At 34.9% G+C, this 13,700-nt stretch overlaps 1 protein-coding gene across 1 annotated transcript; it reads right to left on the reverse strand.

Moving 5' to 3' along the window:
- Positions 1-4,167: 4,167 nt before the first annotated feature.
- On the reverse strand, positions 4,168-11,619 carry LOC109185793 (systemin receptor SR160-like). The gene is made up of 6 exons (XM_019335741.1): positions 8,778-11,619; positions 8,372-8,701; positions 7,743-7,810; positions 5,842-7,585; positions 5,442-5,760; positions 4,168-4,519 (listed from the first exon to the last, which is right to left on the reverse strand). The coding sequence occupies exons 1-6, from the start codon at positions 11,593-11,595 to the stop codon at positions 4,483-4,485; spliced, it is 5,316 nt and encodes a 1,771-aa protein (XP_019191286.1). The 5' UTR covers positions 11,596-11,619; the 3' UTR covers positions 4,168-4,482.
- Between the last annotated feature and the right edge of the window lie 2,081 nt (positions 11,620-13,700).

Consider the following 13,700-nt stretch of genomic DNA (forward strand, 5'->3'; position numbering starts at 1 on the left):
AGATATTTAATTTGGTGGAGATATTCAAATAATTTAAAAATTAGTGAGATAAAGACATATTATTAGAGAGTATAATAGACTAATAGAGTTATGGACTTTGCAACATAGTTAGTTTATAAGTTAGTTTTAACTTATTTGATTACTATTAGTTGTTTAATTTTGTTAAGAATTGAATTTTTAATTTTTTATACGAGAATCATGATCCACCTACTCAATCACTCATTTCGAGACATATTTTCATTATATTATTATAGCAAATGATGGATACCCAGTCGGTACCCACTCGCTAGGCAGTCGGAAAACGAGTGGTCGACAATCAGCAGAGAAAGGGCAAACCGCAGTGCTGACACATTATAAGGGATGACACCCCAAGATTCTTTCCAGATTTTTTCGCGGAATTTCCTTTTCCAATATTAAGAAATGGATCATGCAACTTAGGAAACAAATCCAAAACTAGTTTAGAAAGATTTGTCTAATTTTGTCAATCTTTTCCTTTTTTTTTTTTTTTTTTTTTTTTTTTTTTTTTTTTTGGCATTCACATGCCTATGTATAAATACCTCCCTCCCCCTCCCGACTCCCAATCTAGGGTCACATGGTAAAAGACTGGATTTTTCACTCTATAGCAATAACACTACTTTCGTGTTGTTTTTACATTATTCTGGTTTAGTTTAACGATCGTGTTGACCTACCGACCGGTTACCTTGTAGTCTTAAAACCAACCGTAACAATTGAATATCAATCACATTGTTCCAACAATGATGATTGTTAGAAAAAGGATTCATATTTATAAACTCAAATTCAACAATAAAAGAGAAACATAAATGTATGTCGCGTTAAAATATAAAAAGAAAAGTCATTCTGTATTTGTGATAGATATTGCATTGCATTTTGGATTCACAAATTACCTAATATATAGTACAGTCTAATATATACCAACTATTTCGTTGCGTTTCGAGTGTAGATATTACCTAATACCAACTCCTATTTGGCCAAAACTGTAATCGTAACAGCAGTAAAATTTCCAGGACCAAAAAGCAAAATTTAATGGACTATGAAGTGGACCAGATAGATATAATAATTATAATAATAATGTAGCCAGTCGTATACTATGTTGGGTACCAAAGTATAGAAAAAGGTTGACACTTTTTGACCTGGTTTTGGAACATATCATTATCATATACAATTAAATATTCATTTAGTTGTACTAAAAAAAAATCATTTAGTTAAGAGAATAAACAATTAGATAACTACTGATTATGCGCATTCAAAAAAAAAGATAACTACTGATTATGCAAGAGAAGATAGTAAAAGAAGTAATTTTTATAATATTAGTGAATAGTAAATATTTAATATTATTGAGAGTGATCTTAATTATCAAAAGATTATAGTGGGTATGATCGTGAAAATTAATCAGTTAGTCTGCACAAGTATCTGATTTCTCTTATTCTTTATGAATATGTTATATCAAGCATAGCCAATCATGTTTAATTAATTCTTCGATAGCCAATAATAAATATGTGTTTACACATCATTTATTACGAGTCTCTATTTAATTTTCCTAATACGAACTTGCTAATCTTTATTCAATTCAACTTTTTAAAAATTTATACCTCAACACAACTTAGGATCATGGTAAGTTTTGCCTATCGCTCATATCTCTTAGGCATAAGGCAACTCCATGACATTTCATTATAATATATTAATGCGTCGAATTATATAAATACATATAACTTCTATTTTACTCTTTACTCTTTAATGTGTTAATTGATTATTTGTTATAAAGAGTGTCATTTTTTTTTTCATTTTCACTTGATCAATAATTCAATACAAATCATATGACGAAAGCAATACTCTGCAGCTCTGAAAATGCACCTAATATTTTTCTCATATTAATTATTATGCATTATCAACAAATATAAAAAAAAATAAAGTATATATCTATAGAAATAATAGTATAATACTTTAATCACGTGTCTTCAAATCGATAACTAGATGAAGTTGAAAAACATGAATGATTTATTATCACAAATAATGTGGTTAAAATGGATTTTTTTTTAAAAATATTGTTAGCAAAACCTCAAAAGTCAAACAGACAAATTAAAGACCTGATGGTTATGATAATATCTGAAAAAGAAGTCACGGGTGTAAATTCCAAAAATAATTCCTTACACGACATCATTACATTAAATGCTCCAATCTTAACATAGAAGCTTGGCTATGACCCTATGATTAGAGCAACTAACAGTCTAACACAATTAACTCTTTCCCAAAATACCAAGCTATGAATGATAGTCCTTATAGACGAATATTGGCCACTTTCTCATTGTGCACCCTAAAATTTCAACTCTTCGTAAGAGTTATTTATTGATTTTTCAATTTAAAACAACTTATACTATTTTATCTTATTATAATTTTTTTTTATTGTTTAAAGTCACAAAGTTAACTTCACTTAAAGCACACATTCAGTAGCAATTACGAGCTTTCTCATAAATTAAAGAGTCTATCCTAAAAGACCAATCCAATAAATGAGAGAGTCCTTTGAATTTATATACTGCCCCACAAATTCTTATAGATCATAGCTAATATGGGATGTTAATGTAATGTTTTTTCTTTATTATTATTAATTATGAATATAATTATATTATAATTATATATTGAGAATTAAGTATTGTAATCATGTAATGTCTAGCTAGACTTTAGGAAACGAGTTTGATTAATATAGGTAATTAGGTGTTTGTTGACTTTTATGTATTGATGGAACATAAGATATTTAAATTTGTCGATCGTTTCACCGTTTAGTTATATAAAATGAGTTATCTAACATTTTTGAGTGAAAGTGTGAGACAATAACCCTAATTTTTTTTTTTTTTTTTTTTTTAATAATACTTCATTCTTCAACAATCTTCATCGGATTATTATGACGGGAGATTTATAAAATGTGTGAATTTACTAAATTATGTGTAAATTCACTTACACAGTACACATTTAATACACAGAACATTAACTTAGACAATATGAACAAACTTTTGAGCCAAAAGCTGTTCATCTTCATGCATTAACAAAGGGAATATTTGGTGTATGCTCTAACATATCTTTATGACATTTTCTATTTATCAGTCACTCCAACTAATTATCTTGCCACAAGTTAACTAATCAAATTGTACGTATACAACAGTTTTGTTCATCTACTATTATATACAATCAGTAAAAGTTAACCTCATTTATCCAATAAAAGTTAGATTTAATATTGGGTAAAACTATATGACTTTTTACAAAATAAATAACTTAATTATTAGAATAAGATATAAAATAACTGGTATCGATAAAGGTGCAGTGGTTGAGTCAGTTTAACATAATTCTCATACCAGAAGGTCACAAATTTGATTATTCCCAAAACCCTATTGGTCAATTAAGTACATCGCACATAATCTTTCTAGTGCAATTTACTTCTCTTGTGTGACTTACCTCTATACATCACCAGATAATAACTGCAATTTTTATCGTTATTTAAAAAAATTAAATAAATAAATAGGGCTAACCAATCTAAGAGAGTATTTAATGTATAGTGGCTTTATAAAAGAGAGTGATTGAAGCTTTTTTATTGCGACTTTACAGAAACAAAAACTCATCCTTTCACGTTCATTGATAATCTTTTTGTGCTTTTACTTTACCAGCTGATCAACTTTGAATGAAGAGGATGGAATCTATGCCTAATCGCACATGTACACGCTCACACTCTTTTCCTTAATACCTAAGTATATGTATGTATGCTGCTATACATGCTCACTCTATTTGAGTAGTGTAAAGTATGTGTATTTTTTTTTTATACAATTATGTATATTTTAATATACAATTATGTACATTTTTAAAACATGAGATTTAATATAATTAACAATCGACACAGAAAAGCAGAATTCCCAACAAAAAAAATTAATTTCAAAACAATATCGTTTTGCATTAGGACGCACAATGCAATGCGCGCCCTGGTGCACGATATAAATTGCCGTGTAGTATATATATATATTTAAATGTATGGCTAACGGGCTAGACTGGGCCGGCCTGGTCCATGGACAAATTAAGAATCAAATTCTTATCAAGTATCTTATGATTTTATACAATCAAGTTGAATTTGAATTACTCTCGTAATAATATTATAAAAACATTGGATATTGTTCAAGAAAAACAAGAAACTATAAAATATGCAGCACAGTACACAGTCAGGGTCAAGATGCAGCAAGACCAAAAAAGCCATTGATGATTCACTATTTGATGCCTAAAAGCTAAAAGCAAAATGCATCAGAAACCTCATATTTGATGTTCCTTAATCCTCATTCAGTATCCAGTATGTGCCTCCATATATGCCTCTGATCTGCTTCCAACTTCTTCTGACTTCACTAAATCTCACCTTCTCCATATGTACAGTCCCTTTACTGCCACCTTCTTGGCTCCTTGCCATAACTTAATTTGCTATGCTATGTTATGTCAACAAGACAACAATCTACTAAAAGTTGCAACAACTCTGCAAAATCTATACTTTTTCTTTATCTGCCATGCATATAATGGCACAAGTGCAAAATAAAATAAAATAATAATTGAGTTAATACCTATGATGGTTTTTCTCAATTTAGTCCTATACGACTTTTGTAATCCAATTTAGTCTCAGACTTCTGTGTTTTTGCTCAATGTAGTCCACCGTTTGTTATTCCGTACATACCATTGGTGTTAAATAGAATGTCAATTTGGTAATTGCGATATTTGTCTCTCATTTATCATCTTAAACTTACATGGAAAATCCCATCTTATGCAAAGGATTAACATTGCTAGTAGAGAATAGTTTAAACATTAAGAATGAGGAAGATAAGAAATTTGAAAAGAATGACAAATTAAAGAGGGTAAATGAGAGGTAAATATTGAAATTACCAAATTGACATTCTATTTAACACAAATTGGATAAAAGGATAGAATAGCAAAGGAGAATTACATTGAACAAAAACATACAAGTCTGGGACTACATTAGATCACAAAAATCGTTTAGGACGAAATCCAGAAAAACTACCACCGTTTTTGGGTATTAACTCAATAATAATTATTGGTTTCTGTATCATAACAGTACACATGGGTAAGGCATCCATTTTGTTCTAATCCACTCTCTCTGGGGAAATAAATAAACCTGTTTCCCTGTGGATATTATTGATTTTGGCACTCCAATATAATTACTATTGTGCCACAGAAAGTATATTCTTCTTTTGTGTTTGTTAACATCTAAGAAATCAAGGAAAGAAAATGGAGTTCCATTATGATGCCTTCTAGGGGATCCTGCATAATTGTCACCACCAAATTGGTCATAGTCACATTAAACAAACCATTGCAAAGATTACATCATAATGGGACAAGTCCATTCAAAAGGAAAATGGAAATGTTGCATACCATTCACTCAGTACTGATGACTGTTTTCGCTGCATCTTTGAAGAATCTGCAAAATATCTTTCATGGACGGCCTGCTTGAAGGGGAACTCAAAGTGCACGCAAGGCCTAATTTGAAAACAGCGATCATTGCCTCCAGATAACATGGGTCCTTGATCTCTTCATCCAGGGCGTCTACAATTGAGTTTCCTTCTCTTTGGTGTTTGTGTGCCCATTGTGCCAGGTTCATCTCCTCATTTGCACTCACAGCTTCTCTCCCGGTTGTCAATTCCAAGAGCACTACACCAAAGCTGTAGACGTCACTCTTCGTATTCACTTTTCTTGTGTTGCCATATTCTACAACCCCATGCTATATATGTGATTACGAGAGTATAAAAAATAGTGGGAATTGAAATGATGGAGATATAAAGAACTTACCCGGAGCAATGTAACCAAAAGTTCCCACAACAGCGGAAGCTGTTTCTGGATCTCCTTGACTCGCCAGCATCTTTGCCAGTCCAAAGTCTGCAATCTTGGCATCGAAGTCAGAGTCGACGAGTATGTTACTGGACTTGATATCTCGATGAACAATGGGTGAGCTGCAATTGTGATGCAAATAGCAGAGGCCTTGTGCAGCTCCAATGGCAATTTTTAGCCTTCTCTCCCACTGCAAGACTTGAGCAGTTAAGCATTTCTTCTTTCCATGCAACCATTTATGAAGGCATTGTTTGTCCATGTATTCATACACAACAAGCTTTGTAGTGTTCCCTCTGATGCAACATAACAGCTTCACTATGTTGTTGTGCTTGATTCTCCCAAGGATCTTAACCTCCGCTAGGAACTGTTTCTCCATTAATCCCTGCCCTTGCTTTTGTTCATGCCTTATACTTTTAACAGCAACTCTCTGGCCTTTCCTGGTGATCACTCTATATACTTTTCCTGACCCTCCATTTCCAATCAAATTTTCATCTGTCAAACCACCCAAAATTTCCCATTTATTGAAATCCAACCTTTGAAATGGAATCACACTCCATTGTTCTCCATCATTTTTCTTTCTCCTTTCCCCTGCATGTCTGAACACGAGTAACAGGATTACTATCCCAATAAGTACCCCTGCAATTGCACCACAAGTTATAATGATGTAACTCTTTTTCTTTGATTTACTAGGCATGGAACTGCAATTCATGTATTGTCGAATTGTATAATCAGAACACCGATCTGAAGAGCATGGTTGCAATCCCTCAGTTAATACATCTGAACATATATTAGCTTGATCAAAGCAGGTAAATGTAAATCTTCCATTCACTAGTTTATTAGGGATTCTTCCAGAAAGGTTGTTCATACAAATACTAAGCTTCAGTGTAGCCCCCAGATGGCTAACACTTTCCCATATGTCTCCAGATAACTGGTTATGAGATACATCCATAGAATTCAATTCCAGTAATTCTCCAAAACCGTTTGGAATCGCTCCACTAAGATGATTATGAGAAAGATCTAAGTCATTCAGATAAAATAAATCCAGTTTTCCAGGTATTTCACCAGTCAAACTATTAAAAGCAAGTGAAAGATGAGTCAGTTTATGCAATCCTAGCAATCTGGCAGGTATTGGGCCACTAAAAGAATTCATGGACAGATCTAGGGAGAGCAGATTGTATAAATTTCCTATATCATCAGGTATTGATCCATTCAATTGGTTACTTGAAAGATCAAGATATTCCAAGCTGTTAGGCACCAAGGGTGTTGGCATCTCGGACAGCTTGTTTTGGCGAAGACTTAACCAACGCAGCCTTTTCATGGAGAACAACTCACCTGGTATTTTTCCTGTCAAAGAATTCGTGTTCAGACTCAATGTTTCAAGCTTTAAGCAGCTGGAGAGACTAGCTGGTATAGTTCCATTGAGACTATTGGTACTGAAATTGATTGAAGTAAGGTTTTTGAGCTGGCATATAATGGTTGAGGGGAATGATCCAATTTCCATTCCGGGGAGTGATATCTCTGTGACGCTTCCTTGGACGCATGAAATATAAGGCCACTCGCACGGCCAGGAAGTGGAGTTCCATTGGTCAAATGGATTTCCCCAGTGTTGGTTTAGGCTAAGTAAAATAGCCCTTTCAGTGGTTGAAGATTCTGAATTTGCTTGGGAAAAAAGGAGGATGAGGAATAAGAAGGCATGATGAAGAGGCTGCAGCATTTTCAAACAGTTAATTAAGCTAATAAGAGGGAAAACCAAAATGCATTTGAATATATGATATAGATGATCCATATATATAAAGTTGCCGGCTGCTTCTTGGTTTGAGCCGGTCAGTTATAGGAAAGTAAGGCAACCTAGGCTGGTTTACCTCCTGTGGTCCTTTGCCGGTTAGGATCACAAGGCGGGACTTATCCAGTGCATATCCTCGGGTAGTGACTGCGGGTTTCCCTCATCACTCATTCAAAGATGCTGCTTCTAAGCTGTTAATGTAGTATTATGCAGAGGAGCATTTGGATCCTTGGTCTTCCTGGTCTATTATATTGCTCATCATTGACTTTTGTTCACTAAAAGAGGCTGACTTGGTCTATTGCTTAATGTGAAAATATGAAATAAAAGTTGGGTGGACTTGGACTTGGTCTTGGTCTTGGAGTCAATGATATCTAAATAAATATTTACCAATTCTACCTAACTCTCTCACCTCACCATGCTACTAATACTTATTAATAATTATATATTTTATATAAATCATATACAAGCATTACAAGATTTACAACAGCTAGCCTTTAAATGAGAAAAAAGTATCATTGATAGAAGAAAGAAGACAGCTAAATTTTTGCCAAGCAGAATGAATCCCCATCTAGGAGATGCACCTAATTCTCATTCCCCAAGTCTGGGTATATAACAGCACATCTTTAAAGAAAGGAAAGAGGAGTTGCATGATTATGGGTGCTTACCGAAAGAGTGTTGAAACCTATTCTTGTTACAATGCTCATCAGCTGTGTGATAACAAATGGCTATTGTCACTACATCTTTGAAGAATCTGCAAAATGCCTTTCATGGATGGCCTGCTTGAAGGTGAACTCAAAGTACACGCAAGGCCTAATTTGAAAACGGTGGTTGCTGCCTCCAAATAACGTGGATCCTTAATCTCCTTGTCCAGGACATCTACAGCTGAATTTCCGTCTCTTTGGTGTTTGTGTGCCCATTGTGCTAGGTTCATGTCCTCATCTCTAGTAACAGCTTCTTTTCCAGTTGCCAATTCCAAGAGTACTACACCAAAGCTATAGATGTCGCTCTTAACATTCACTTTTCTTGTGTTGCCATACTCTGCATTTTGATACAATGTCATTCTGTGAGTATAAGACGCAAAAGCAATTGAAGTTTTGAAGATATAAAAACGTACCAGGGGCAATGTAACCAAAGGTTCCCACAACAGCAGATGCTGTTTCTGGATCTCCTTCACTCGCCATCATCTTTGCCAGTCCAAAGTCTGCAATCTTGGCATTGAAGTCAGAGTCGACGAGAATGTTACTGGACTTGATATCTCGATGAACAATGGGTGGATTGCAATCATGATGCATATAGCAAAGCCCTTGTGCAGCTCCAATGGCAATTTTTAGCCTTCTCTCCCAGTGCAAGACCTGAGTAGAACTTTCAACAAATGTTAAACCTTTCTTCTTTCCATGCAACCATTTATAAAGACATTGATTGTCCACGTATTCGTACACAAGAAGCCTTTTCTTCTTTCCTTTGATGCAGCACAACAGTTTCACTATGTTGTAGTGCCTAATCTCCCCAAGGATCTTAACCTCTGCTAGGAATTGTTTCTCCAACCCGTGGCCTGGCTTTTGTTCATCCCATATACTTTTAACTGCAACACTTTGGCCTTGCCTTGTGATCACTCTATATACTTTTCCCGACCCTCCTTTTCCAATCAAATTTTCATCTGTCAGACTGGCCAAGATTTCCCATTTATTGAATTCCAACCTTTGAAGTGAAATGATACTCCATTCTTCTTCATCATTGTCCTCTCTCCCTTCCACTCCACGTCTGAACACAAGTAACAGAATTACTAACCCAATAAGTACTCCTGCAATTACAGCACAAGGTATAATGATGTAATGCTTTTTCTTTGATCTGCTAGGCTTAGAACTTGAACTTGAATTTGATTCTGCAACGCACCGAGCAAGGGGGTATCCACAAAGGCCAGAATTATTAGCAAACCTATAATCTGGAAATGTGTCAAAAGGAGCTGATTGAGGTATCATTCCAGAAAGGTGGTTATTTGACAGATCAATATCCGCAAGAAATGTGAGGCTGGTCAATGACTGTGGAATTGAGCCATTGAGTTGGTTGTGCGACAGATCAAGAATTGCAAAATTCTTCAAGTCTCCAAGTTCTTGAGGTATTGGACCAGAGAGATCATTATGCCCCAAATTCAGAATAGAGAGATAGTACATGGAACTTAATTCCTTTGGAATACTGCCTTCCAACTTATTGTAAGAAAGGTCAAGAAAAATGATGGATCCGTTGTGGTTAAATGTTGGTTGTGTAATGCCCTCGTAGACTCTAGTAAAATTGCAGGGGTTCCTCATTGAAATCCTGTCAAGGCGATCCTGTGTAATCCCACCAAATTCGAGTATATTTCCTGCTCCGTGGCACTGCTCACTTCCATCATTCTTAATATACACATATTGCTTCTCAGTAAGTAATGGCGTTGCAATAAAGCCAGATTGTAAGAACAGAGCGGGTGGGATAGTACCGTTCAAGAAATTGGTGTTGAGATCCAACCATAACAAGCTGCGGCAATGTCCCAACTCAGCAGGTATGTTCCCAGAGATGGTGTTGTTTCCCAACTTTAGAATGGATAGATTAGACAAGGTCCCTAATGAAACTGGTATAGCACCACTCAACAAATTATTCGACAAAGAAATCCATTTCAAATTAGTACAGTTGCTGAGACTTTCAGGCATTGACCCTGACAATTCATTGAAATCAAGAATCAGATTTTCCAAAGACTGCAAGTACATTAGCTCCCTTGGGATTTCCCCTTCAAGCTGATTCATCCAAATTATCAAATCCTTAAGCTTCAACAAGGACCCGAGGCCAGATGGTATCTTCCCATTAAGGTAATTAAAGCTAAGATCAAGAGATTCCAATTGGGAACAGTTACTTAGACTTTCAGGTATTGGACCAGTAAACAGGTTATTCTGAAGGTACAACACTTTCAAGCTATTCTTAGGGTCTTTACAAATCCCAGAGGGTATCAAACCAGACGCATTATTAGAACTCAAATCTAAGGTCTCTAAGTTTACCAAGCTAGAAAATGACTCAGACAAGCCACCAACAAAATAATTGAATGATAAAACCAATGTCTTCAAGCTAGTCAAATTTAGTAGGGTTTCAACAGGCAACTCACCAGAGAGTTTATTGTTGGAGAGATTGAGGAAACTGAGGTTGGAGCATGAAGAAAGGGAGGCATCAATATTACCACTAAACTTGTTGGATGATAAATCAAGATGTTGTAAACTAGAGCAGTCTTGAAATGGAGGAAAATTTTCAGAGAAATTATTGGCAGAAAGGTCCAAATATGACAAATTCATAAACCTCAATTCCCAAATTTTTCCTGATAATTTATTACCCTTCAGAGACAACAACTTAAGATTATAGCACTGACGAGCAAGGCTAAAGATATCAGAAACAGGCCCTGAGATGGAGTTTTCAGCTAGATCTATGTACCTCAAAGAAGCAGCGCATTGGGATTTTGAGGCAGAAGCGAGTGAGCCACTGAGATTGGCTTTCTTCAACACAAGGCTCTCCAGGTTTTCAAGACTGAGCAAGTAAGCAGAAACCATCCCAAAATCTATGCTGAGCATAGTGTGTGTGAGATTTATAGAAGAGACCCTTGATCCTTTGCATGTAATACCAGTGAAGCTACAGGGATTTGTGGAGGATGATACCCAGTTCTGAAATGGTGTTTGGTTAAAAATGGTAGCTTTGAACGATAATAGCTGCTGCGAGTCCCTGTAGAGCCCATTGTGATTGGGAGGAGCTGGTGAAGATGGCGGAAGAAAGAAGATGAGCAACACAAATGGAAGGAGAAAAACAGAGATTGACTGGCTGCAGATAGAAATAGAGAAAGAAAACATTATAGTCTTGTTTGCCTTCATCTTCTTTTGCTGATCCTTGAATGTTGAAACAAGTATGCATATTGAACTCATCCCACAGCCTCGCCATTTCTTGAGCAATTTTTAATTACAAGTCAAATGCCAAGACTGCACACACCACACACTTTGACTAGTAATTTTTTTTAATAGGTGGAGGAATAGTGGAGTATAGTCCATTGTACTCAGTATTATATTTTTTGGGAATATAAGTGTTAAATATGCCATCCATTTCCACAATAAAATTTAATTAAGTTATTGAATTCAAAAAAATGCAATTAGATCCTTAAATAATACAAAATTATGTAATTATGTTCAAAAAGACATGTTTACTTAAAATGACGGTTAATGCTTTTAAAAATCCTCACCAAAAAAAAAATGATTTTAAAAATAATTTTTAAATAAAACTTTAAATAATATAATTAATTAAAAAAAAAAAAAAAAGAACGGCCGAAGATTCATTTTTTTTTGAGTTCTATTACATGTATTATTTATTTTCACTTTCTGATTTTTATTCTTGAGGTAAGAATTGATGGTTATTTATCTTCATTTTATGGGTCCCAATAAAAATGTTAACATCAAAATTTTGTGAGATAGAATAAAAATTGGGAGTAGGAGTTCAACTTCGCCATAATACAAGATTTCAGAAGATGTTGGTCCGCAATTTACTTATTAGTCTTAAGTTTTCAAATTCAACTTCAAAATTATTTATTAGTATTTTCGATTGAATAAGTCAATTATAGACAATATAAAATGTGGACTAGAATCACAATATGAGTTTATCAAAATTTCAAGAGTAAATACTCAAAATGGTCTCTCGACTATAGATTCACAAATTGGTCCTTAACTTTCAATTTCAACCAATTAAGTCCTTAACTTTGTGCATTCAAAAAAAAAAAAAAAAGTCCTTAACTTTGTAATTTTAACACAATTTGGTCCTCTGTCTATTTGACCGTTTGTTGACTGTGATTTTTGAGGATATATATGTAATTTCATGGTCCATCGTCGATTTTTTAAGGTTCTGGTTGTATTTCCAGACCGCACTATTACATTTGAATCCACTGCCGAAAGCAATCTACCAAATTCGGTCGCCTTTCTTCATCCTCCCTTAGGATTCAATGTAGTTGAGTTTGTACCAGAGCGAAGAAGACGACGTGTTTCCGAACTAGTGCAACGTCATCCGGGAGGCCACCACGTGCTCCAACGAGAACTGAAGGTTTTTCTGGAGATTATCGATCACAGTCAACAAACGGTCAAATAGATGGAGGATCAAATTGTGTCAAAATTACAAAGTTAAAGGACTTAATTGGTTGAAATTGAAAGTTGAGGATCAATTTGTGAATTTAGCTATAGTCGAAGGACCATTTTAAGTATTTACTCAAATTTCAAAAGAAATTTATCATTCTTTTTAAATAAATATCGAACTTATAGTTTATTTATAGCTCATATAAACTCTAAGACAAACTATATCAAACAAAGCATTTATGTTTAGCAATTTAAGTCCGACTTTGGACAAATGGTTGGTCTCGCTGCTCCTTTAAATAATTAAATCATTCATCTTAATTTGTCTTAAATTACAGGAGAAAAAAAAAAAAGTCAAACCCCTAAACTTTATAAAAACATATAATTATACCCTTAAACTTAAAAATTCAATTAAACAGTCAATTGGAGCACTTAAGTCCAATAGCCGTTATCACCTGGATAACCCGTCATTTTTCCAGGATGCCCAAATCATTGCTTGTACTACTCCCCCTCCCCACTAATACAAATTGGAGTAATACCAATTCAGGACAATCGCATCCAATACACTTTTCAAGGATTTCTGTCTGGCGAATTAGCAGCTGGTGGCTCTGAGTTACTAAAATTGGTGGTGACGGAGGAGGTGGTACAGTCGCCGGAATCGGTGCCGGAGGTGGAACATGACCACCACCTACTCCCGGAGTTGTCACAGCAGCGACGTATAGAAGAGGTTCGAGATGAGGACATGATCGTACGAGCTTGAAGACGCAAGCGAGGCCTGTGAAAAGGTAAACATACTTCATTAATTCCTGCCTGCTTAAGTTTCCTGGTTCCTGTGAATATCATTAATTTTGGAACTCCAATATAATTACTAATGCGCACCAGAGAGTTTAATTTTTCTCTTAACATCTAAGAAAATCAAG

The sequence above is a fragment of the Ipomoea nil genome, unplaced genomic scaffold (genome assembly GCF_001879475.1).
Source record: "Ipomoea nil cultivar Tokyo-kokei standard unplaced genomic scaffold, Asagao_1.1 scaffold1361, whole genome shotgun sequence".
NCBI lineage: Eukaryota > Viridiplantae > Streptophyta > Magnoliopsida > Solanales > Convolvulaceae > Ipomoea > Ipomoea nil.